Raw genomic sequence first — 26,274 nt, 5'->3', positions numbered from 1 at the left:
ATTCTTTTTTGCTTGCCTCTTAAATATCGTTCACATGATATTTTGTTTGCATTCATTTTAGGTAGGTCAAATAATAAATTTTTATAGCTAAATTCATCTAGGCTTCTAAAATTTAGGTGATCATACCTCATATGCCATAGTCAATAAGAATCATAATGTGTAGTACTTGATAGACACACCTTCTTTTCTATTTGACTGTTGCATTTAAATGTCATGTTCTTGGAAAATAATGAATTTAACACATGCTTCATGGGAGGATCAAAGATTTAGAAAGAGTTACCATTCATAGTAACTGGTAATCCTTTCTCAACCAATTTCTCAATGCTCATCAAGTAACACTTCGTACCGGGCACATATAGTATCTTTTTTATGAGAGCATTATTTTCATCTTTTCTCTTGAAGACAATGTCACATATACCTTATGATGCAAGATAATCTTTATTTGCTAATCTGGTATTGATCCTTTTACCATAGTCAAAGTTGGTGGGTTAGTCTTTGTGTTCAGTCATATGATGCAAGAAATATTGTCAAGATTAAATTAAAATTTAGAGAAATACTCCATCCGTCTCAAAATAAAAGTCATTTAAGGTTGTTACACACAGATTAAGAAAAGTAATAATTGAGTCAATAAAGATAACATTTTTACAAAACTATTGATTGATATACATTGTCATGTCTTGAAAAGAGTGTAAATAAGAGGTAATGTTGGTAAAAAATTAATCAATGTTACATTGAAAAAACAAAGAGACTACTCCCTCCGTCTCATAATAAATGTCCTATTTGGGCAATGCGCGGTTTTTAAGAAAATGATTGGATGTGTTGGTTTTAGTAAAAAAGTTAATGTCATTTACTAGAATACCCCTATTAATAGTAGTTGAATAACGTGAAAGTTAATAAATAGGGGTATAATAGTGGAAAAATAATAATGATTGATGCATTGGAATTGTAAATGGACAATTAATTTGAGACAAGGAAAAAATACAAATGAAACACTTATTATGAGACGGAGGGAGTATTATTTTAAGACAACTTTATAAATCTAAAAAAACACTTATTTTGAGACAGAGTAGATAAACTAAAACAAATTTAAAAAAAATAATACTAATTAGTGGGTGCTGTATTCAAGAAAATGAACCAACCCAACAATATCATCATAAAAAAACAATATTTGTTATCAATCAACCAATCATTCCAAAAATGTATCAAATGTGGTGGAGGCAGGGCACGAGACATTTCCAATCCATCAATCAATCAAATCAAATCCCAGCTATTCCATCCCACGAGGAAATGAGGGGCACATTAATTTAAAAGTAAAACACACAATTTGTCCCTTCCCTTATATAATTACCCAATCTGGTCAACTAATTTTGCAGTCACAGTCAACCCAATCAAAAATGGGCTCTGAATCTCAATCTCCAACGCTAGACCTTCTCAAGGAACAAATCCCAGTGAAACAACAACCTCTTCTTCTCTCCAACAACCTCAAAACCGGTCTCGTCCTCGTCGATATCCTTAACGGCTTCTGCACCGTCGGATCTGGCAATTTCGTAATCACTAACTATATTCTGTTTTTTCCTTTTAACTTACTCTCTTATTATGTTTGTAATTTTGTCCTTTTGGTTACAACATGAAACTAAATTTTATTATTATTGTAGGCGCCAAAAGAACCTGATGAGGAAGTTAGAAAAATGGTGGAAGAATCTGTGAGGTTATCCAAAGCTTTTGCTGAGAAGAATTGGCCTATTTTTGCTTATATGGATTGTCATCACCCTGATATTCCTGAACCTCCTTATCCTCCTCACTGTCTTATTGGTTCCGAGGAAACTAAATTTGTTCCCGGTATAATTTTAGTTTGCAGGTTCATTGAATAACTCATGTATTTGGTCTATATATACTTTGTGATGTTATATGTTTTATGAATTGATTTAACTCTTTTGTTTTAAAAGTGATGTTTGGAACAAGTATTTATGGTTATTGGATTGTTGTTTTGTGGGCTGATTTGGAATTTTTTTTTTTTTTTTGTGAAATGAAGAACTATTGTGGTTGGAAAACGAGCCGAATGCGACGCTGAGGCGCAAAAACTGTATTGACGGATTCATTGGTTCGTATGAGAAAGATGGGTCTAATGTGTTTATTGATTGGGTGAAAAGTAATGAGATAAAACAAGTGAGTATTGTACTTCTGGTGTTATTATCAGTATTTGTTTGGTTTGTAGATTCTTTTGGTTGAGATTCTTAGATGGTGGTTTTTTGTTTGTTATAGGTTTTGGTTTGTGGGATATGCACTGATATATGTGTGCTGGATTTTACCTGTTCGGCTTTGTCTGCGAGGAACCGCGGTTTCCTTTCTCCTCTGGAGAATGTGATTGTGGCCTCCAAAGCTTGTACTACTTATGATCTTCCACTGCATGTGGCCAAAGCAGGCAAAGACCTGGTGTCCCATCCACAGGTATTTCGTCAAACTAAATTTTGGCTTTTAAGTGATCTCGAGATTAACGATTTGAATAGAAACGTCCTAGATAGAATATTATAGAGAAAGTTGATCCATATAGCTGAAATATGGTAATCGCATATTTGCCAATCTGGTAGTTGGATCAAGATCAAACGATTCACGTTCTGACTTTTTATTTTGGATCTAACTTACAATTTTTGAACATACCATCTGGTATTGAAATTTGGTCCAGTGGTCTAGATATTGATCCAACCGCTCTTTTGCAGAGGAAGGATTGAAATCCTTTCTTAAATGCATGGAATTTAAACACGTATATGTTCTTTAAGTCACCCTAAGATATCGAACTCTTAACCTCTATAGCTCCAAACTGTCATACTTTCTCTAAACCTTGTTTTTGCTGTCATTTTTGTTTGTATCCACATATTTTTGAACACTAACATTGTTTGTGTCCATGTAAACTGTTATATCAAATTGCAAGCGATTCTTGTACTGTTTTTACATGTAATTTTTTTTGAAAAATCGAAGTTTGTGATTCCTTTTTAATGTTTCCATTATTACAATTTCTCTGCAGGCATTTATGCATCATGTTGCCCTTTACATAGCATGGGGAAGGGGAGCTCAGATAGTATCAGATGTGTCATTTGAATAGTGGAAGCAGCAGCATTAAGTGTTGGTATATAAATAAATGCTTATGTTATTATCCTTAAATAACAAGTTTGGCGTGGCATTTAAGGAATTCCTGTATCTCAGGAGGGAAAAGTGTCTCTACAAGTTTGTTCGGTATTCATAAAAATCTCCAGCAAACAGACACTTACGTCTTATTAATAAATAATGTTGTTGAAGTGTCGTTATGCTAGTTGGTGTACTTGTACTTTGTCCTAGGTATTTGGCTTGTTCTCAATCTATACTTGTGGCTTGTTTGGAGTAGTATATTTAAGTTTATGCTTTTGTCAATCTATTGTCATAAAATTTCTAAAATATATTATAAGAGCAGCTTATTTTATAGCATATACAGAATACTAAGTGGGGTTAATTACATAGATCAACTTCCTTCGGCATAATGTTCTGATTAAGACCGTGCTTCTATCCAAATCCTTTATCTTGAAATTTTTCTTAATAATTTATCTTATAGTTTTTTTAGTTCTTCCTTTACATCTAGTAGTTTGACTCATTTCCATCTGATCTACCCTCTTTATCATAGAATCTACAGGTATTTTGTCTACATGTTCAAATCATCTAAGTCTATTTTCCACTATCTTTTCTACTATAGGTGATACCTCAACACTCTCTAATATTGTCGTTTCTAATTTTATCCTGACTAGTCTGATCACACATCTGATGCAACATCCTCGTCGCTGATACACTTATTTTATTCTCGTGTTGATTCTTAACCGCCCAACATTCTGTTCCGTACAATATTGCGAATCTTACCACAGACCGATAAAAAATTTCCTTCAGCTTGAGCGGTAACTTTGTGTCACATAAAACCTCTGAAGCTCTCCTCCATTTCAGTCACCCGACTTGAATTTGATGAATTATATCCTCTTCTATTTCTCCATCGTTTGGTATTGCGGATCTAAAATATTTAAACCGCGTGACTTCTGAAATGATATGGTCTCCAACTTTCACCTAATAAAAATTCTCTTTTTTTTTTTGTTGCTAAATTTACATTTCATATGCTAGTTAGTTCAAAAAAGAAGTTTTATTTTATTCTATGAAACATACCTTGAAGTAACATTATGAATTCACAGTCCACAGTTAAACCATCTATGGCTTTTTGATAGGTCATTTTCTTACTCTTTAATCTCATATAATCATGAAAAGATTGTAACATGAACAATCTTCCTGGTTTAACACAAAATGGATTCACTGATGCACATTAAAAAAAGGCACACAATACAAAAGGTAATCTAAATCCCCTACATACATTTGGTCACACTTCTTACAGTTTATAGACAAGTATTATAAACTTATCTCAATCAAATCTCAATACATACACTACCTAATGTTCATGTTTAAGAAAATGAAATATGTATGAATATTACTTTACAATTACATTATGGCTTTATGATTTCAAAGCGCGATATTTCCTATGCATCGAAAAGATTGACTGTTTTTGTTTCTTTTGCTTAACTCCAAAGATAAATGACCTTAGAGGAACACGGTTCTTCGAATCCGAAGGTCTCATCTGGTTTCTCTTAGAATTCGACAGTCCGAATCTCTCATTCAACTTTGCAAGAGCCTTCTCAGCATCAAGTTGGAGAGTTGTTACAAGGTCTAACCCAGCTTGAAGCTCATCAGCAACTTTATTATTCTCTTGTTTCATATTCAAAACCTCGCCTTGAAATTTCGCAGCATTGTAGCTTGTGAACTTGAAATCGTAACCTTCAGCACTTGCTTTCAATGCTGTTGTTATCTCTTCTTGGATTTCACACAACGACGAGAATCTTTGTTGAAGTTCTTCCTTCAGCATGGCGCTGTTTTCTAGCCATAGTGTGAGTTCATTTTGTATCTCTGCGAGATGTTTATAAAGCGGTCTTGCATCTGATTTCAATGAATATTTTGTGCTGCTACTTCCTTCTGTTGCTTTCCATTTTTCTTCGATTTTTGATACCTCGGTTAGCAAGTCTTTTGTAGTTGTTTCGTATTTCTGTATCTCGGTGAAAGAAGCACTGAATTTCATCCAGAATACTAGATTCTCCTCTAGAAGTTCGTCGATTCCCATACGAAACTTCTCTTCAATCACGGAACTTAAATCCGGTTCTTCTAATTTAAACATCGCCTCAATAACATGATTTTCTGGTGGCGGCTGCACGGGAGATAACTCCTCGCTTTCTTCATTTCCCTCTACGCTTTTCTGAAAAAGGTTTAGTTTCTGACGTAAGAGCCGAATTTCTTCGTCCTTCACAGCATTAGAAGTCTTCAATTCTTTCACCTGCAAAGATGACTCAAACAATGCATCTTGAGTTTTCTTCTCTACATCATGGAGCTTGCTCTTCACTTCTTCATAGTTCTGAAGAGTGTTCCTATACTCTGATAGCAAAGCATTTTCTTCCACTGTCGTTGCTTCCTCCCCGGAATCACTTTTAAGTGTACTCTTTGTCTCGGACGAAATTTGATTATTGTCATTTTCATGACTTCCATCGTCTCTTGATTCGATTATATCATTATTGCTAATGTCATGAGTTTTCTCGTTTTCGTTCAACTCTATAGAAGATTTGTTTTCAACTATGCTTGCTGCTTCTTCTGTTTGTGATTCAGTGACCTTTACTTCATCATTCAATAAGACTTCGTCTTGATTCAATGCGTTTTGTGTGTTAACATCATGTTTTGGTTCATCTTCACTCAATGAATGATTTTCTGTTGGTAATATAGCAGTCGCGTTATCGTCTTCGTTCGGATTTTCCTTATGGACTACTTTCTCAGCGAGATTATCAAGACTACAATGCGCTTCGGTGAAATGAGTTTGGAGGTTGTTGTTTTGATCTTCAACAACTTGGCTAAGGTCATGTAATTCATGCACTTTTTCATCCATTTCTCGAAGTTTCTCGTTCAATTTAACCTTTTCGTTAACCAAACTCTCTTTTTCCATTTCTAGACGTCGAATCAACGAATGAAGTTCGTCAGTTTCGCCTTTTAAATTCTTTACCAAAGCTGTCTGTGAAGAAACTGCAGATTCTAAACTAATGACTTTTGTAACAAGCTCATCAATCTTCTCTGCCATTTCTGTCACGGTTAAAGCCGAATGCGAGCCAGCCTCGAAATGTTCTTTAATCTTCTCTTTCAATATCTGCAACTCTTGTCTCTGCTGAGTTATTACCTCCACATCTTCATCCAAATCATTTTTCGCAGTTACTTCTTTTACATCTCGTTTAGGCCTCGGCTTCTGCGGATCGGTTTGATCATACTGAAATTCATTCATAAGGGAGCTTAACTTTTCCCTCACTTCCTTTACTCTTTTGGACTCGATTTTCGCCTCATCGAGTGACACGGCCTGTTTCTCTTCCAACTGCGACAACGCATCTTGACACGATTTAAGCGCGGCTTCGGCCATCAAATGCCGAGCTTCCTCGTCATCAATAACATTAACAACACCTTCCCCGAGTTCGTCTTGCAAATTCGATACTCTCTCTTGCAACTCCTTGATCTGCCCCTCGGTTTCCCAATACTTAGCAATGGAATTATCATAAGAGCTTTTCAGAAACTCCTTCACAGTCTGTAATGCTAGAATATTCTTCTGAAGCTTGTCAACCTCTTCAATCGCCTGCTTTCTGCTTAATCCCGATTTCGGAACTTTAGAAGCTGGCGTAGACGCTTTCTTCGTACTTAACTTCTTCGTAGCCGTGGTAATGACACTTTTTAAATCCTTCATCGGAGGCGCTGGAACCTTCGGAACATTCGGTTTAAGTCCTTCAGGCATTTTTCTCGGTGGCCTCGGCGATGCTTCGTCGTCGTCTTCATCCATATAAGGAAGACTATCCGGACAAACAGAAGCAATTGTGTTGTTTGCATTCTGTAACTCCGTCGATAAATGATCGTACCTATCGGCCAAAGATCGGTACGCGCGAAACGCTTCTTCCACGAATATTATCAGTTCCGGTCTCCTTTTGTAATACATTTCTGCTCTTTTTCCAAATGAGTCGCCTTCTTCTTCTAGAAGTCGCAAAACCGTTTGCACCTTTTCCTCCATATCTGCAAATGATTGTCATCAAATATTATATGGATACCATTTTTCAACATTTCTCTTTACATTTTTATACTATGAACATGTTACAAAACTTATATATAATATATGCATAGTTTTTCCGTAAGAAATCAGATATCCTCTGCATGCAAATCTGCATGCATGCAACCGCAGATTCTACATGCATGCAAATGCATAGACTGCAACTGTAGAGATTAATTCCTCGAGACTAACTAATATTGCATGGTTTGAGTATATAGAAAGAAGAAAATGAGAAGAAAATGAGAAGAAAAAGTTGACCTTGGAGATTTTGTTCCATCCATTTGGATTGTTTGGTTCTGATGTGGCTGGCCCACCACCATGAATATGCATTGCTTGCAGCTCTCTGCAACATGTTGTTTTTGTTATTATTGTGATGAGTATTTCTTCTCTCTCTATATGTGTAGAGAGGGAGGAGAAGACATGAAGTTGAGGATAGGACCAGTAGGGTAGAAAAGAAATGCAAAAAAATTGAAGAAAAAAAAGAGTGATTGAAGAAATAGAAGATAGGTGTGAAAAAGAGAGGTTGGAACAAACATGTTTCTAATTATGGGATGATGGAGGGGAGTAAAACTCGCCCGGGTTTGATGTTCTAACTCTCCTTTTTCAAAAGAGAATAACCAATGAGTGTTTACTTTGCCAGCTATGCATGGCAATTGGCAAATATCACTATAAAAATTGATATTTTTAAACTTGAAAGTTGAAACTAAAATGAAAATATCATTTAGTATAATAAAAAAATAGATATGCAAATTTATAAAAAAAAAAAGTGATATAATATATTTGAATATGAGAGGGTAATCATGATGAAAATAATATAATGATACTTTGTTGAAAATATTTTTTTATGAACTAATTGTATAAAACTTTTTATAGATGTATTTTATTAAATTATGTTAAATTGATATTTTTGAAGAGATATTTTATAAATTAACTTTAAAAATGTCATCATTGACATATTTAATTGAATGAATATGCAAAAATCAGGATAATGTTTTATAAGTTAAGTTATCTCTTATTTGCACATTATCCGACAGAATCATATGACGAATCAGAAATAAAATTATGAAGTTGAGAGACATGAAAGACGCTATGGAGATTTGAAAGAGACGGGGATAAGGCAAATTGGTAGGCGACTTCGCTAACTCTTATAAGAATTTGATAAGGAAGAATAAAACGAGGAGTAAGCTTTTGCGACTCTCAAAAACACGTGATCTCAAGCTAATTTATTTAATGGATAAATGATATTGATCGGGAAAAAGTGAGTTGATTTGTTCAATTTATCCGCTATAACCCAAATTGAATCATGCCCTTTAACAGTTCTAGGCAAACTTACACTGAAATCCATATAGATATTGTCCCACTTCCACTTTGGGATACTTAAAAGTTGCATCAATCTGGTTGGCCTCTGCCGTTCTATCTTCGATTTTTCACAAACTAAACAAGAATACACAAACTTAGTGACATCCTTCTTTATACCTGGCCTCCAAAATATTCTCATAAGGTTTTGATACATCTTTGTAGCTCCCAGATTAATATTCAAATCACTTCTATTTCGTTTTTTTTTAAATTAACTTTTTGAGTTGGTATATGTGGTACACAAATTCTATTCTGAAATCTCATAATCTCATCACCGCCTACTTTAAAATCCATTGTGTTTACTTAATTTATCAGTGCTAATTGATCCAATAAATGTAAGTCCAATTTTATACAATCTTTAATTCCCTATAACATATTGTTAGTTACCTTTAACATGCCCAATTTCACACTTCTCGGAGTTAGATTACACTCCAAACTTAGATCTCTAAAATGTTCAATCAAATCCATTTCTCTAACCATTTAAGATGATATATGCAATGAATTTCTACTTAAGGCATCTACTACTACATTAGCTTTACTTGGATGATTTTTTAATTCAAAATAATTATCTTTTAAAAATTTCAGTCACCTTCCCTGCCTCATATTCAGTTCCTTCAGATGGAACAAATACTTTAATCTCTTATGATTGCTAAAAACTTTAAATTTTGATCCATAATGATAATGACTCCAAATCTTAAGCACAAAAATCATTGACGCTAATTATAAATCATGGGTAGGATAATTTCTTTCATGAATCTTAACTTGTCCAGAAGCATGGGCTACAACTTGACCTTTTTGTATAAGCACACCACCTAGACCCAACTTAGATGTATCACAATACACCATAAACTATTCATCCAGACTTGGAGAAATTAAGAGTGCAGTTGACATCAATCTCTTCTTAAATTCATGAAAAGTTGCTTCACACTGAGCACCCCACAGAAAAGCTTGGCCTTTCCATGTCAACTTTCCTAAAGGCATGACTAACTTTGAGAAACCTTCTGTGAATATTCTATAACAAATGGCAAATCCCTGAAAAATTTTGATGTCAGTTACCAACTTAGGCGTTTCCCAATTCAATATGGCCTCTACCTTAGACGGATCCACTACTATTCCACCACTGAAAATTACATGTTAGAGGAAACTAACTTCTTTCAACCAAAAATTACACTTCGACAACTTAAGATATAACTTTTTATCTTTTAAGGCTCCCAATAATATCCTCAGATGTTTTGCATGTTGTTCTTGTGACTTTGAATATTCTAAGATGTCGCCTATAAACACCACGACAAATTGATCCAAATAGGGATTGGAAACCCTATTCATATACCCCATGAACACTTCTAATGCATTGATCACAGCGAAAGGCTTAACGAATACTCATAATGACCATAACGAGTTTTGAACTTGGTCTACGGAATATCTTCAAGCTTCAATTTAATCGGGTGGTAACCTATGTTGATTTATGTGCTTGCAGGTATAAAATGGATAATCTCGCAAAATATCATGTCTGACTTTTTAATAACGACAGTGTCAAATAGTTGTCAATGTTGAAGTCGGTGACAATAACTTTCAACTCTCTGATAATGGTGATCCAATTAGACAAATATCTCAAGCCTCATCATGAAAAAGAGACTCGAAATTAAAGTGCTTATATGATCGAGGTATCTAGCAAAGAATTAGGGGTGTTCGCGGTGCGGTTTGGGCGGTTTTGACGAAAAAAATCATCCGAACCGCAAGAGAAAAAATCGTGCGATTTGATTTGGTTTGGTTGGCTTTTAAAAAAAAATCCGAACCAAACCAAGCCAAACTAATGCGGTTTGGTACGGTTCGGTTGGTTCGATTTTTTACAAATATTTTATTAAACCATACATATACATATAGATGACAACATAACTTTGTATTTAGACATTCATACACTATCAAATAACAACAAACCTCGTCATATTTTGACAACAACTTTCTATTTAATATGTAAAAATTAAATTAGACAAAAGTGGAATAATAAACATAAAATAATAGTATAAAACAATATAAAAATTATTAGAATGAAATAAAAAATAGAAGAGACGAGAGATTAGTGAAGGTGAAAAAGAAAAAAACAAAAGAGTTGAGAGATTAGAGAAGAAGATGTGCGATAAAAACGGAATTAAAATAGGTAACATTTGCATAAAAATGAGAATGTGAAAAAGAAAGAATAAAAGAGAGTAGATATTATAGCAAAAGAGGAAAGATGTATGTGGCAAAGAAGGCGTGATAATGCTATTAGATATTTGAGAATATTGGGACTAATATCATATGTGTAAGGATGAGAAAATTATTCGTAATCACAAGGCTAAGGTGTAATAGATTTAAGTTTGGGTTGGATGTGAGTTAAGTAAAAGTTAGGTTGTAACATAATGCGGTTTTATTCGGTTTGGTTTGGTTTGGTTTACAAAATACAAACCGCAAACCAAACTGAACCGTGCGATTTTGTTAAAAGATGACCCAAACTAATCCGAACCAAATGCGGTTTTTTTGCGGGTTTGGTTTGGTTTGGTTTGCGGTTTTTTATTGGATTGCTTTGGTTTTGAACACCCCTACAAAGAATCTTGGATTCCTCAAAGTGATGAAAAAGAGGAAGTATGAAAGTTCATTAGGTTTTGTCTGGTCTGAGTGGCCAGAGTTTTATAAAATTAAGGGAATATCTCATAAGTTCTAAGGCAACTCACACACACACTTGAAACTCATTTTCTAACCTTTTTATATCTTAAAAATATTTTCAAAACCGAGCCAAGTGATTAAGGAATTTTCCCCTATCTTCTAAAATATTTTTTGAACTAACCAATCGATTGGAGACTTAAGACAATCGATTGGAAAAACTTTTGAGTCATTCAATTGATTGGAGCATTAAGCCAATCGATTGGAGAATGGCCAAATGTTTAACCAAACAACTAGGTTAGCATCTTAATGACTTATGATGACTTTGTGTCCTTTCTTTCCTTTTAAACAATCATAATCGATTAATTTTAAAGCTTCCAATTGATTGAAATGTTATGTCAATCGATTGGCTATATCAATTCTATCCATGGATCATTTCCTTTTCAGGTTTTTCCACGACCTATATAAAGGAGGCTCGCCTCCTCTTCATTCCACGTCACTTTCCAAAACTTTACATTTTCTTTGGAATTTATCTATCTATTTTCTCTCTTTCTCTCTCTAGAAATACTTTCTTGTCACTTAAGTTGTCTTAGTGCTTTTGAGTGAAACTTTACTTGTGAGGAAGAGTTTGTAAGTGGCCCTGTTGTTTGTTTCATTCTTGGGAGTGTGATACTCTTGGGAGATTGAGTTTGGTTTGAGATAAACAAATCATAAAATCTTTGTCATGATTTCTTGAGCTTTACCAGAAAAAGATTTGTTTGATTATTTGAGATAAACTTGAAAATCTCTAAACGGTTTGTTAGCTTAGTCTGAAGTAAAAGCTATCTTTTGTTGGGTATAATCCTGTAAAATCTCAAGATCAGATTGTATTAAGGTCCGTGGGCATAACATGTAAAAGCTCAAAGTTTATAATCAAAATCTCAAAAAGATTTTTTGGGGAAAAAAGAAGGCCAACGATTGGTCGAACTTGGATAAATCTCTGATGCAATCTCTCTAACCCATATCCTTTTTAATTTTTCGTAATTTACTTATTGTTCTTTACTTTTCGATGTTATACTCTATCTTTAAGAAACTACTAACACAATTCTAAGTATATTTGAAAAAAAATCACAAAAGTAACCACGAATTTTCTCTCTTTCTCTGCTTTTGAGTGAAACTTTACTTGTAAGGAAGAGTTTGTAAATGGCAGTGTAGTTTGGTTAATTCCTGAGAGTGCGATACTCTGGGGAGATTGAGCTTGGCTCGAGATAAACCAGCCATAAAATCTCTGTCTCGGTTTCTTGAGCTTTGCCAGAAAAGTATTGTTTGGTTATTGAAATAAACCTGAAAATCTCTTAACGGTTTGTTAGCTTAGTCTGAACATAACATGTAAGGTTCGTGAACATAATATGTAAAATGTTTAATGCTCGAAAAAAATACAATAACATAAAAACAACAACATCTAACACTTCTCAAAGATCCTAGTAGGCGATGCTTAGTCAGCAGACTCTAGTGTTTAGAGTTGCATAAAGGTTCTTTTTTCACCTATTTATATTTGGAATTAAATTTAGGTGTCAGCATAAAAGTCAAAGATATAGATTCTAACTTTTATTTTTAGGAAACTTTATTTCATTTAGATTTCTACAACTAAATTATGGTTAAAATACCATATATAGGCCATGTTGTTTTTTATTAAAAAAAACAATAATATGCTAAACAAAATAAACTACGATAAACTTTTGGTTATTTAAAAAAAAAAACTTAAATTATAGAAGTATGTCTCAAAAACTCAAGTGATCAAAGGGACAATTTTTTCAGCAATGTTAACTTTTGGCACAAAAGTCAATATTCTAACAATAGTTGACTTTATCAATAGTCAAACATTGACTTTTTCACTGGTCAACTAGGTGACGGAATGATATATCAATAATCAACAGGAGACTCAGTCACCGGTCGATGGGTTGAATGGTTAATTATTTTGTTGGTCTATGGGTTACTTGAACTCGTTCGCAGATCAGACTTGGATAGTTGGCCAATTAAGGTTTCGGATATTATAAACATGATTCTCTATCACTTTTGTTTGTAAGATAGGAGAGAAAGACAAAGTAAAGAAGTGATGGTCCTAGTTACAGAGACAATAGTAGAAACTTTTTAAAGTTCTTGAAATTTGAAGACCTTTAGAATTATCTAAGAGGATTGAGAAACACTTATAAACATCTTGAGTTTATGTGATTCATTCACATATAAAAGTTGAAGAGATTGAAAAACATTTAGGTGAAAAATAAAATTTATTCTTAAAAACTTAATAAACTCTAAATTTGCTTACCCTGTTTGACATAGTAATTTTTGTTTGAGGTTGTTCAATTTTTGAGTGAGGTCGTTCAATTTGGTTGTGTTTGATCTTTGCTTCTCACATCATTATTCTTGGTGTAATAATTATTATTGTTAGATTTTTACAACAAAAAAAAAAATCTTTATGTGAATAATTCTTTCAATTTCACAACAAATATCGTCCATCTTAGTGTGGCCGCTCTTTCAATTTCACAACAAGGATCGCTCAAAGTAGAATATAGGGGTTAAATTTATAAGGGTAGACAATAAATTTTAAATGAGATATCAAGAACTATATAAATGTGTGTCATGGATTGCACAAGTGTATCTGAATAAGTAATTAATTAGTTTCAAATTCATCTTGGAGGCTGCAAACTTAATGTGTATTAATTAGTATCCATAAATATCAATAGAGACTACTCTAAATATCAATAGAGACTACTCTAATTGATTTATCATTTTACTGTTAGGAATCAATCCATTATACACCTTCCATTACAAATCTCTCTAAATATTGATTGATCATTTTACTGTTAGGAATCAATCCATTATACACCTTCCATTACAAATCTCTTTCATCCAGCAAAGTTCCACCAACATACCAGTGATCAATCATAACCAGTTTCACTACAACTTTAGCCTTTTACATGTGGTCCAATACACTACTAAATGGCACACAGTTCTATTAAAAGATCATTCCACAAGTGTAGATGACCGTAAAGTAGGAAAAGTAAATAAATGATGGAAAAACCAAACCAATTGTAGAACATTAATGAATATAAATAAGATAAATGTCCCCAAATGTATATCAGTTAAGAATTCTAATAGCCCCTCCAAAAATAAAATGACTTTTGTAGTGTTTTCTACCATTAGATAGAGAAAAGTGACATCTCAGTTAACAGAGAAAATGACAGTTTGTTAGCAAAGACCATCAATGTGAAGAAGTTGTTTTTTCCTTATAAGTTCCAAAACCCTGAAGAGAAGCCAACCATTGTTCCATGTAACTCTTCCCATCTGCATAAACAATCACAATTTCAAAATTTTTACTATATACTATTGGATAACATATAACTTATATAGTCTCGTAAAACGTGGGTTTAAGGGTAGATAGTGTCGCATATAGTGCGATAAATCAATGCGTGAAAATCATCAGAAACTCTAACTACTGATAATACTTGATCTCAGGGATGAGCTAGTGACTCAAAACTCAACTTTTTTTTTTTTTTTTTTTTTTATCTCGAATCAACAGTGATCATGTTGTTGTGTCAGCCAAAGTAACAATCTGAAATTGCAATAAATGAGAGGGGGAAAAAAGTGAGTGTGTGATGCTATTGACAAAGATGTCATTGCCAAATTTGGAATCAATTCCTTTAGTTAAATAAATTTTAATATTGAATTGAGGACCTTAAGTCAAATTGTAAACTTCCTTTAGTGCATCATAACCTTTCCCTTTATCATAAAAGTAACACTTTGAAATTGATTGCCAAACCAAAACTTCAACCAGAGACCTATATTATATAGGAATACAGTTAGAATTCCCTAGGAGAAGTAAAAACATGCCAGATTAGTCCTAGAAACTAGAACAAGAAAGAGACAATGAAGAAGAAACCATACCAACAGATGGGCCAAACAATAGAAAGAAGCCTCAAAATAATTGTACTTTTTAGTTAAACCAATAATAGTCAAGTGCCAATAAGCATAACAGAAAATAAGTAAACCGCACTCGTTAGTTCCCGGGAAAAGATGACTGGTAATCCAAGGTTCGGCCGAGAGGTAAGTAAAGTCTGACCAAGAAATTTTTAACCCAGGATATAGCAAAGTACTATGAAGCACGGACACAAATACGGACACTGAACACAACACGGACAGTGACACATCGACTCCTGTAATAATTTGAAAAAATGAATAGATTGACCATAATATCCGACACGGACACACTTTTTCAGAGGTGTCGGTGCTACACAGCCGAAGGAATCATCCTTAGCCCATTTGAAAAGAAAAAAAATTGCTTAAGTTATAATGTAGCTACAATCCAATAACCAAAATGATCATTTACTCAAATAACAAATTCCATTGATTCGAAGAAAAAACTAACAATTCTAATAACAAGGATTACCTGAAGCAAATCCATTGGGAAGATTCTTAAGAGCACTCAAGAGCACATTGTTTGTTCCTTCAACCTCTTGGCAGCCTGGTGAATAACAAGGAACCAAAACAGCAAAACTATCACGCCCAGACTCATCGTCATCATCATGATCATTATCACTGCTTTCAAAATCAGAACCAAGAGGCTCCAACCACCCAATAGACCAATCCGAGTCATCCGATTCGGAACCAGACAAAAAACACCAATCACCACTATCATCAGACGCCACAAACACACCATCAAACTCTCTATCAATTCCCGTCTCTTCCCCTTTATCCTCTCTCTTCCTTCCAACCTTCCTATGTGGCCGTGGCTGTGGAACCTTCTTGCTTTCCTTCACCAAACCAAGGTTCCACTCCGAATTCGTTGGTGAATTCAGCGAAGAACCATTAGAAACCGGCTCTTTCTCTTCTTTCCTTCTACCACCACCACCACCCCACATGTTCCATGATAAGAAAGGGTTCAATGAAACAGCCATGCCTTCAAAAAGGCTCTAACTTTAAAGTGAAGAAAGCAATTAAGAGTGGTTCCTGCCAGTTGCATTGCAGTGACACCACTGTATTAGAAAAACTATCAATGGAAAAATGTGGTATAAATAATATATAATTTCAACCAAAAACAACATCATAAAAAATGATCAAAAGTATAAAAATTTAATTAACAAAAGCTTAAAAGCAAAACAAGTATTGACAATCTAAAAGTAGAATTAAACAGTTGCAGTAAACTTTTTTTCAAAATTTGCCAAACCCAAAAACTTATTTGCTAATAATAGTAATAAAAATTAATAATACTAATTAAAAGAGAAAAAAGAGGAAATTTTTAACGAATTCCCTTCCCCTAAATCAACTTGATCATAACTGCCAAAAAAAAATTGTTTCTTCAAAAATAACACAATCAAATTCACAGAAACTCCCAAAAAATACAGAAAGTTCATTACTTTATTATTATTATTATAATAACCGAAAAGTTAAAGTTCAAAGTTTATGTAATTTCAAATATGATACCAAAAAATCATCGACAAAGAACAGAATCAAAGGCTATTGTAAATTCATTCAAGACCTTTGAAGTTCGAAAGTCACTCAAATTATAGAATAATCATACTACATTCTTCTCCTCCTGGTAAGAACAGAATAACTGGAAGAAAAAAATTGGCAGAAAAATTGGGGAAAAGTGACAGGAGAAAGTGAGAATGAATGAAAAAGTGAGTTGAGTTTAGAACCCTAACTCGGTAACTCACTGTTAAGAGTCAAGTCACTCCATGGTTATGTGTGTTTGTGTTGTGAGGTGTAGTGAAGAAGACACCGTCAAAACTTGTTTTCTTTTACTTTTAAATTTTGGAGTGAAGACTTGGTCATTAGGGAATAAATAAAAAACCCTATTTACAATTTTAATAGAAACCCACCTCCTAAAAATTTAATGTATCACCAAAAATACCATTCCACCCCTACTTTACTTTTTTTTTTAATATTACTTTTATTATATATTCTCACTAAATAAATAATTTTTTATTTTATATTATACTATTTTGAATATTCCAATTTTTTATTTTTTTAAAACAAATGAGTCAATATAAAATTCACATTGACAAAATATCCAAAATTAAATAAATTGATCTTAACGAGCCTCAAGCATTATAAGGTCACACCAAAATGTTCTACTTTTATTAGTTTTTTTAAAAATTATGCACAAATAGATGGGGACTAGGGCAAGATCCACTCATAGTATTAATGTCAAAAACAGAGACTTATAGTATTTTTTTTCAAAATTATTTATTTAATAAAAATAAAAAAGTGCCTTTTATTTTGTTGTTTTAATCAATTTAAGGATGATTTATATTTATTTTTGGATTCAAGTGAATGTTTGTTGAAGACAATTCCTTTCTAACATCAAAGCGAGTTAAAGACAACACTGATACATAGTATATTTTGATTTATATATAAATATAATTGTATTAAAGTAAATATTATGTATTAATAAAATGTAGGAGTATCACACATTAATATATAATGTGTGTTGAAATTAATACTGATAATAATTTATATAAGTACATCTATACCATACTTATTTTATTTTATTTAATATTTTTTTAAAATCCTTATTTTTAAATGTTAAAATTTTTTTTCTCAAAATTATTCATTTCGTCTAACTTTAACTTTTTCTTTATTGATTATATAACATTTTTGAAACAATAAAAATGTAAATCTATTATAACTATTAAAACTCGATTTTTGCTAATTTTAAATTTTCTTAAATCTTAAAGTTAGTTAAATGATAATTACAATAATAATGGTCAAATTATAGACTTTATAAAATTTTATTATTGAATGAAATTATTATTACTAAATTAAAAACTAAATAATTCCTCATAATTATTATTTATTTCTTAATTTTATTTCAATATCAAAGTTAGTTTTTGTTTTTTTTAATTAGTAAATTTATATCTAAATTTTTTAAATTTTTATAAAAATTAATAAGTATGTATTAAGTTATAAATAAAAAATAAATATCAACTTATTATTTAATATTGTAATTGATTTTTCGATATTCTTAGATCTAATTTTTTATTTACCTACTAATATCTACACTAATAAATGTTAAATTATTATTTTATTTACTTATCTACTTATAATTATTCGATATTCTTAGAACATAAAGATTTTTGTTTTTTTTTCTCTTTCATATATAAAATTTTATAATTGATTTATTTTATTTGTTAAATTTTTTATTAAAGAAGGTCTATGTCAAAAGAGAAGTGTACTTGCAAAATTTTGAAAACATACGAATAATTTAGTTTTTCAATTTAAAATATTTTTACTATAAAAGTAATTTAAAATTTGTCTTTTTAACTTAATATAATAATACTCACAATCATTTATAAACAATTTTTATTTAAAAAATGAGTTTCATATTAATAATTATTAAAAAATTATTTTTTAAAGAAATATTAATAAGAATAATACTATTTTATTTTATTAACAAAATTATGATTTGTTTAAAATTGAAAGTAAATATTATTATACTTTAAATTACATTTTGTTACTAAAAAATATTAAAAATCATGTATTTTTATGAAATATTAATAAAAATCCCGTACTTTTAAGAAATATTAAACATAAGAAATAAAGTATCTATACATGGCTTTTTAATCAATATTTATAACTTTTTATTCATCATTTATTTCTATATTTATAAATGCATTATGCATTATAAATTTATATGTTTTATATTCTGAAATTGGTATTGAAAATTTTACTTTAATGTTCAAACATTTAATTTTTTAATATAATTATACTTTTATTATTCAAGATTAATTTAAGTGGTTGTTGTTATTACATTTATGTTTCTTTTTAAAATTTTAGTAAAATATTAACTATAATTAAAACTTATATTAAAATATATTAAATTATATAAAAAATATTAATTTATAAAAAAAAATGTTAGTGTTTTTTATGATTAAACTTTATCATTTATACTAAAATATATATGAACATTTATTTTTGATAAAAGAACATGAGAGAATTATGATAGAAAAACACATAAATTTGTTATGAAAAAGATAATTTTATCATCCTTTTAACATTTCTACAATTATGTATTATCATTTTATTTAATTAGAACACATAACATAAAGTGTTATCACTGCATCAAAAGTAAGTTTTGTTTCTTTATAATAATGTAGAAAATAAAATTTAACGGGATACAGTCATACATTTTAGATTTGTAAAATTTGTAAATTTGAAATTTTACGGCGAGTTGTTATATATTTTAGGTTTAATAAAAATGGAATAATACCTAAAATAGGTTTAATAAATTTTGTAGAATTAACTTATTTGCAATCAACTCTGGTTTGTTAATTCATCTGGATTCACGGGTAGATGTCAACCTATCTATGAGATACCATGTTTGATATATATAAAAGAACTTTACAAGTCAGAATTAAATACATGTAATGTGAACTTTGCTAGTTTACTTTTAAATTTTGGAGTGAAGACTTAGTCATTAGGGAATAAATCAAAAACCCTATTTACAATTTTAATAGAAACCCATCTCCTAAAACTTTAATGCATCACCGGTAATACCATTCCACCCCTACTTTATTTTTTATTAAATATTATTTTTATTATATATTATTACTAAATATTTAAATAATTTTATATTTTATATTATACTATTTTGAATATTTCAATTTTATTTTATTTTTTAAATAAATGAGTCAATATAAAATTCACATTGACAAGATATCCAAAATTAAATAAATTGGTCTTAACGAGCCTTGAGCATTATAAGGTTAGACCAAAATGTTCTACTTTAATGAGTTTTTTTTAATAAAGCATAATATATTTAAAGAAAAATTATGCACAAATAGGTGGGGACTGTAACACCCCATAAATTTCTTTATTTAATTTAATTAATTTTTTTAATTAAATATTAGAATTAATTGAATTATTTGAGAAATATGGATTAATGAGGCTAATGGGCCAGTGTCGCGAGTAGCAATTGGGGGGTGTGTCAGTTGCAAAGCCTTTTTACTAAACTAAGGTTATATTTTTCATAAAATAGAAAAGAGGAAGATTTTGTGAAAAGAGAACCAAAAAGGAGAAGAGAATGCTGAACGTGAAATTGGGAGAAGAGCAAGTGCGAAGAGCAAGAGTACCCAAGAATTCGACATCGAGGTAAGGGGGGATTCTTCTCATTAACCTCTATTATGGGTATTATGAATGATTCAATTGAGTTTGTATGTTAGGATTCTGAATTGGATTATATGTCGGTGTTTGGGGTTTTGGGGTTTTGTAGAACTTAGGTTCAATTTATGATGTGTGATGCAATAGAGCTGTTGTGAATGATGTTTGATGTTGGATATTGATGTTAAAATATGTTAGAAGTATGTGTAAATGTGCATTTTCGTGCTGTTATGAGATTATGGACGTTTTGGTATGATTGGGTTCGCAATTGGGATGAATGAAGTGCTGCAGAAAAGTGATTTTTCTGCTATATCAGTAATGTAACCGGTTACATGAGAAGGGTAACCGATTACATGGTCTCAGAATGGGCGAAGAACTGTATTTCGCGATGATGTAACTGGTTACATCATTTAGGTAACCGGTTACCACTGGGCGAAATTGAAAAAATAAAGGTTACTGTCAGTGATGTAACTGGTTACATCATTTAGGTAACCGGTTACCACTGAAGCTTTTTGAAAAATATTTATTTTAAATATCCGTAACTTTTAAACCGTTAATTCTTTTTGTACACCGTTTCGAGAACCCGTTAGATGAATTAATCCCCTATTTTATGAAGTATATTAGGGAGTTATAACTTAAAATCATTTTTCTTGGTTTTGAGAATTAGTATTTGGTGGTAGATTGAGTAACAGTACGAACATGCTATGCGGTGTTTTAGCTAGTATGATTGCTGAGATGATAATATATTGTTGTGTTAAATGTATTATGTTGTGGTAAATATCAAATGGTTGTGATATTATTATGTTTGTATGTTATGAATAAATGATTATGAATCGTTGGTAGATGTTAATGATGAGCATGTCGTGGTTGATGCATGCATTTCATAATCATGTTGCGGGCTGTATCCCTTATGGTGGTGGGACAGCGGTAGCTAATTCCCATCGTGTGGAATTAGTGAGAGAAGTAGCCGAATCTTTATGGTGGTGGATCGGTGAGATGGGTTATCCCATGTTTGGTACCACATGCATTTAGTTGCATTGCATTAGGTTGTTGTGTATAATTGTAACATGAACGGAAGTTGTCCAATGTTATAATTTGTGTGTGTTTGGTATGAATGACTGTATTTGATGAATGTTGCTATACTATCTGAATATAATTGATTTGGGTGAATAATGTATGGATGAAGTTGTATTGTTTATATTCCTATAACATTTGTTAATGCGAATGAAACTCACCCTTACTGTTGTTATTTTTCAGATTGAGGAGTAGCTTGTGTACTTGGTGAGGATTAGCTCGTCAAGTAGTTCGTTAGAGTCAGTTAGGTTTGTGTCATGCTCTGGTCGTGTAACACTGGGAACGTTATTTTAGAATTGGCTGATAAACCCTTGTTTTGTTTATGGTTTATGGTTGAATCATGAGTCTCCGACTCCGGATGTTTGATTATTCAGTTGTTAAGAATATTCCGCTGTGTTAACATGCTATCTGAATAATTTTTTGTTTATCGTTCCTTTATGGCATGACATGAATATTTGTTTACTTTATTGGAGTTGTAATACCCTTTTTCATGTTTTACTCTGATTTTTGTTAAATTTTCCGCGGGGTTTAGAAGGGTGTTACAATAGTGGTATCAGAGCATAGTCGTTTGAGTCAGAGTCTTAGTGTCGGTTAATCCTTCATATGTGATTAGTGTAAGGTTGACACTGTCGATACTTCTTGTTCTAATGAATATTGTTTGATATTTAGCAGAACAATGGCCGGAAGAGGAGGAAGAAACGATGACGCGATCGCTGAGGCTCTGGGCATGATTGCTGGTGTGTTGGGAGGGAATGCCAATGGAGCTGGTATTGGTGCTGACAGGCAGCTGAACAGTTTTCAGAGGAACAATCCTTCGTTGTTCAAAGGCACGCACGATCCCGAAGGCGCGCAGAGGTGGCTGAAGGAAATTGAAAGGATCTTCCGAGTGATCGATTATGCCGAAAATCTGAAGGTGAGGTATGGTACTCACATGCTGTCTGAAGAAGCTGATGATTGGTGGATGGCTAGTAAGGATGAACTCGAATCTGCAAGTGTAGCAATTACTTGGGCTGTATTCAGGCGAGAATTCCTGAGGAGGTACTTTCCTGAGGATGTTCGGGGCAAGAAAGAAGTTGAGTTTTTAGAGTTTACACAGGGTAACATGACGGTACCGGAATATGCTTCAAAGTTTGTGGAGCTGGCCAAGTACTATGTCCACTATAACAATGATAAAGCGAGCGAATTTTCGAAATGTGTTAAGTTCGAGAATAATCTCCGTGATGAAATTAAGCAGGGAATCAGGTACCAAAGGATTCGTCGATTTACTGATTTGGTAGATTGTAGTAGAATCTATGAAGAGGATAACCTCAAGCTGAAGTCATCTCACTCCTGCGAGTTAGTTGACAAAAAGGGGAAGAAGCCTATGGACTGTGGTAAACCATATGGTAGAGGTAATCATAAAGCTGGAGGTTGGAGGAAGCCTAGTGGGGGAGACTCTAGTGCCCCTGTTAAGTGCTTTAAGTGTGGGGAACCTGGGCATCGCGTTCACGAGTGCAAAAGTGAAGAGAAGAAGTGCTACAGGTGTGGTAAGGCAGGCCACATTGTCGTTGACTGCAAAGGAAATACTGTGACTTGTTATAACTGTGGTGAAGAGGGCCATATTAGTCCACAGTGTCCTAAGCCAAAGAAGAATCAAGCTGGGGGTAAAGTTTTCGCTTTATCAAGTTCAGAGACTACTCCAGAGGATCGATTGATTAAAGGTACGTGTTTTATCCATGGCACTCCTTTAATTGCAATAATAGATACTGGAGCAACTCACTCGTTTATTTCGTTAAATTGTGCTAAACGTCTGAACTTGGAAATATCTGATATTCATGGAAGTATGATCATTGACACTCCTGCGTCGGGTTCAGTGACTACTTCGTTTGCCTGTTTGAACTGTCCAATTGATATTTTTGGTAGAGAGTTCGGAATGGACTTAGTGTGCCTTCCGTTGGAACAACTTGATATCATCCTGGGCATGAATTGGTTGCAATTTAATCGGGTCCATATCAACTGTTTCACGAAGACGGTTATTTTTCCGAAAGATGTCGGTGTTGAGGGTCTAGCGATGACGGCTAGACAAGTGGGTGAAGCAATGAAGGACGGGGCTGTTGTGTTTATGTTGATTTCATCCATGGAAGTGAAGAAAGTGGTGGGTAGTGACTTACCGGTAGTATGTGAATTCCCAGAAGTTTTTCCAGAAGATGTAAGAGAGTTACCGCCAGAGAGGGAAGCAGAATTTGCTATTGAGTTAGTTCCTGGAACTAGTCCTGTGTCGATGGTGCCGTATCGTATGTCGGCATCTGAATTAGCGGAGTTGAAGAGTCAGCTCAAAGAATTGCTGGAAAAAGAATTCATTCGTCCTAGTGTGTCGCTGTGGGGTGCGCCGGTGTTGTTGGTAAAGAAGAAAGAAGGCTCTATGAGATTGTGTGTGGATTATAGATAGCTGAACAAAATTACTATCAAGAATCGGTATCCATTACCGAGGATTGATGATTTGATGGATCAATTGGTTGGTGCGAGTGTGTTCAGCAAAATTGACTTGAGGTCGGGATATCATCAGATTCGGGTGAAGACGGACGATATTCAGAAGACGGCATTTAGAACAAGGTATGGTCATTACGAATATACAGTGATGCCATTTGGAATAACTAATGCGCCGGGGGTTTTCATGGAGTATATGAATAGGATCTTCCATCCTTACCTGGATCAGTTCGTGGTGGTATTTATCGATGATATTCTAATATATTCTAAGAATGAAGAAGAACATGCAGAGCATCTAGGGTTGGTATTAGAACTATTGAAGGAAAAGAAACTTTATGCGAAACTGTCAAAGTGTGGGTTCTGGCTAAGTGAAGTAAGCTTTCTTGGGCATGTAATTTCTAAAGATGGTATTGCCGTTGACCCAACGAATGTAGAAGCAGTGTCTCAATGGGAAGCTCCAAAGTCAGTTTCCGAAATCCGTAGTTTCCTTGGTCTTGCGGGTTACTATAGAAAGTTCATTGAAGGTTTTTCAAAGCTAGAGTTGTCGTTAACTAAGTTGACTAGGAAGGGTCAAGCATTCATCTAGGATTCGAAATGTGAAGAAGGATTCCAAGAGTTGAAGAGGAGGTTGACTAATGCGCCGATCTTGATTTTGCCGAATCCGGCGGAATCTTTTGTTGTGTATTATGATGCTTCATTGTTGGGATTAGGAGGTGTACTGATGCAGAATCAACAGGTAGTCGCTTATGCGTCGAGACAACTCAAAGTGCATGAGAGAAACTATCCGACTCATGACTTAGAGTTGGCAGCAGTGGTATTTGTGTTGAAATTGTGGAGACATTATCTGTATGTTTCGAGGTTCGAAGTATTTAGTGATCACAAGAGCCTAAAGTATCTCTTTGATCAAAAAGAGCTGAATATGAGGCAAAGAAGGTGGTTAGAGTTCCTCAAGGATTATGATTTTGGACTGAATTATCATCCGGGTAAAGCAAACGTGGTTGCCGATGCTTTGAGTAGGAAGTCTTTGCATATGTCTATGCTTATGGTGAGAGAATTGGATTTAATTGAACAATTCAGAGATTTGAGTTTAGTATGCGAAGGCACTCCTGTCAGTGTTAAGTTGGGTATGCTGAAGCTGACTAGTGGTATTCTGGAAGAGATTCGAGAGGGTCAGAAAGCTGATGTAGAGTTGGTGGATATGTTGACTCTGATTAACCAAGGCATGGGAGGTGAATTCAGAATCGACGAGAATGGTATTATGAGGTTTGGTAATCATGTTTGTGTTCCTAATGTTTCCGAATTGAGGAAGAGTATTCTCGAAGAAGGACATCGTAGTGGATTGAGTATTCATCCTGGTGCTACCAAGATGTATCATGACTTAAAGAAGCTGTTTTGGTGGCCTGGAATGAAAAAGGAAATAGTTGAATTTGTCTATGCTTGTTTGACTTATCAGAAGTCGAAGATTGAGCATCAGAAACCGTATGGAGCTATGCAACCGTTATTTATTCCGGAATGGAAGTGGGATAGTATATCTATGGATTTTGTTTCTGGTTTTCCAAAGACGGTGAAGAACTATGAAGCCATTTGGGTTATGGTAGACAGGTTGACAAAGTCTGCTCATTTTATACCAATGAGAATGGATTACCCGATGGAGAAGCTGGCTCAATTGTACAGTGAGAAGATAGTGAGTTTACATGGTATTCCTTTGAGTATTGTGTCAGATAGAGATCCAAGGTTTACATCCAAATTTTGGGAAGGTTTGCAGAAGGCTTTGGGTACTAAGCTGAGATTGAGTTCTGCTTATCATCCGCAGATGGATGGACAGACGGAAAGAACTATTCAATCGCTAGAAGATTTGTTGCGTGCTTGTGTGTTGGAAAAAGGCGGTACTTGGGATAGTTATCTACCCTTGATCGAATTTACCTACAATAATAGTTTTCACTCGAGTATTGGTATGGCTCCGTTTGAAGCTTTGTATGGTCGGAGGTGTAGGACGCCTTTATGTTGGTATGAATCTGGCGAAAGTGCTGTGATTGGACCGGAGATTGTTCAAGAAACGACAGAAAAGATTAAGATGATTCAGGAGAGATGAAGGCTTCTCAAAGTCGTCAGAAGAGTTATCATGACAAGAGGCGGAGAACACTTGAATTTAAAGAAGGAAATCACGTGTTTATGAGAGTTACTCCTATGACTGGTATCGGACGAGCTCTAAAGTCAAGGAAATTGACTCCGTGTTTTATTGGTCCGTTTCAGATTTCGAAAAGAGTAGGAGAGGTGGCGTATCAAATTGCGTTGCCACCGACGCTTGCGAATCTGCATGATGTATTCCATGTGTCGCAGTTGAGGAAATACATTGCTGATCCATCTCATGTGATCCAAGTGGATGATGTACAGGTAAAGGATAATCTGATAGTTGAAGCCTT

General features: G+C 33.5%; 3 protein-coding genes across 6 annotated transcripts; 1 reads left to right on the top strand and 2 right to left on the bottom strand.

The window, feature by feature from the left end:
• Positions 1 to 1,251: 1,251 nt before the first annotated feature.
• LOC131649382 (nicotinamidase 1-like) lies at positions 1,252 to 3,405 on the top strand. Its single transcript, XM_058919147.1, has 5 exons — positions 1,252 to 1,547; positions 1,656 to 1,839; positions 2,033 to 2,166; positions 2,263 to 2,448; positions 3,023 to 3,405. Exons 1-5 carry the CDS (start codon positions 1,395 to 1,397, stop codon positions 3,098 to 3,100), a joined length of 735 nt encoding a protein of 244 aa, XP_058775130.1. The 5' UTR covers positions 1,252 to 1,394; the 3' UTR covers positions 3,101 to 3,405.
• An 895-nt stretch (positions 3,406 to 4,300) lies between these two features.
• Positions 4,301 to 7,642, bottom strand: LOC131649381 (protein NETWORKED 2D-like). Its single transcript, XM_058919146.1, has 2 exons — positions 7,436 to 7,642; positions 4,301 to 7,143 (listed from the first exon to the last, which is right to left on the bottom strand). Exons 1-2 carry the CDS (start codon positions 7,527 to 7,529, stop codon positions 4,517 to 4,519), a joined length of 2,721 nt encoding a protein of 906 aa, XP_058775129.1. The 5' UTR covers positions 7,530 to 7,642; the 3' UTR covers positions 4,301 to 4,516.
• Positions 7,643 to 14,242: 6,600 nt separating this feature from the next.
• Positions 14,243 to 16,979, bottom strand: LOC131645953 (uncharacterized). Of its 4 annotated transcripts, none has more exons than XM_058916140.1 (3): positions 16,855 to 16,979; positions 15,600 to 16,159; positions 14,243 to 14,497 (listed from the first exon to the last, which is right to left on the bottom strand). In XM_058916140.1, the coding sequence occupies exons 2-3, from the start codon at positions 16,105 to 16,107 to the stop codon at positions 14,415 to 14,417; spliced, it is 591 nt and encodes a 196-aa protein (XP_058772123.1). In that variant the 5' UTR covers positions 16,108 to 16,159; positions 16,855 to 16,979; the 3' UTR covers positions 14,243 to 14,414. The 4 variants fall into 4 exon arrangements, with proteins under 4 accessions (XP_058772123.1, XP_058772124.1, XP_058772122.1 ...); XM_058916141.1 differs by having other exon boundaries at positions 16,867 to 16,979; XM_058916139.1 differs by having other exon boundaries at positions 16,689 to 16,973.
• Positions 16,980 to 26,274: the final 9,295 nt, after the last annotated feature.

Source organism: Vicia villosa, linkage group LG2 (assembly GCF_029867415.1).
Source record: "Vicia villosa cultivar HV-30 ecotype Madison, WI linkage group LG2, Vvil1.0, whole genome shotgun sequence".
In the NCBI taxonomy this organism is placed as follows: Eukaryota; Viridiplantae; Streptophyta; class Magnoliopsida; order Fabales; family Fabaceae; genus Vicia; species Vicia villosa.
Note: the sequence above shows the minus strand (reverse complement) of the source record. Positions and strands in the feature narration are given on the sequence as shown.

Excerpts from the sequence above, each read along its gene's own strand:
- LOC131649381 (XM_058919146.1), bottom strand. The coding sequence starts at position 7,529 with ATGTTGCAGAGAGCTGCAAGCAATGCATATTCATGGTGGTGGGCCAGC. Across the intron at positions 7,144-7,435 it reads GATGGAACAAAATCTCCAAG|ATATGGAGGAAAAGGTGCAA; the intron begins GTCAACTTTTTC and ends AATCATTTGCAG.
- LOC131649382 (XM_058919147.1), top strand. The coding sequence starts at position 1,395 with ATGGGCTCTGAATCTCAATCTCCAACGCTAGACCTTCTCAAGGAACAA. Across the intron at positions 1,548-1,655 it reads CCGTCGGATCTGGCAATTTC|GCGCCAAAAGAACCTGATGA; the intron begins GTAATCACTAAC and ends TTATTATTGTAG. Across the intron at positions 1,840-2,032 it reads GGAAACTAAATTTGTTCCCG|AACTATTGTGGTTGGAAAAC; the intron begins GTATAATTTTAG and ends TGTGAAATGAAG.
- LOC131645953 (XM_058916140.1), bottom strand. The coding sequence starts at position 16,107 with ATGGCTGTTTCATTGAACCCTTTCTTATCATGGAACATGTGGGGTGGT. Across the intron at positions 14,498-15,599 it reads TCCCAATGGATTTGCTTCAG|ATGGGAAGAGTTACATGGAA; the intron begins GTAATCCTTGTT and ends TTGTTTATGCAG.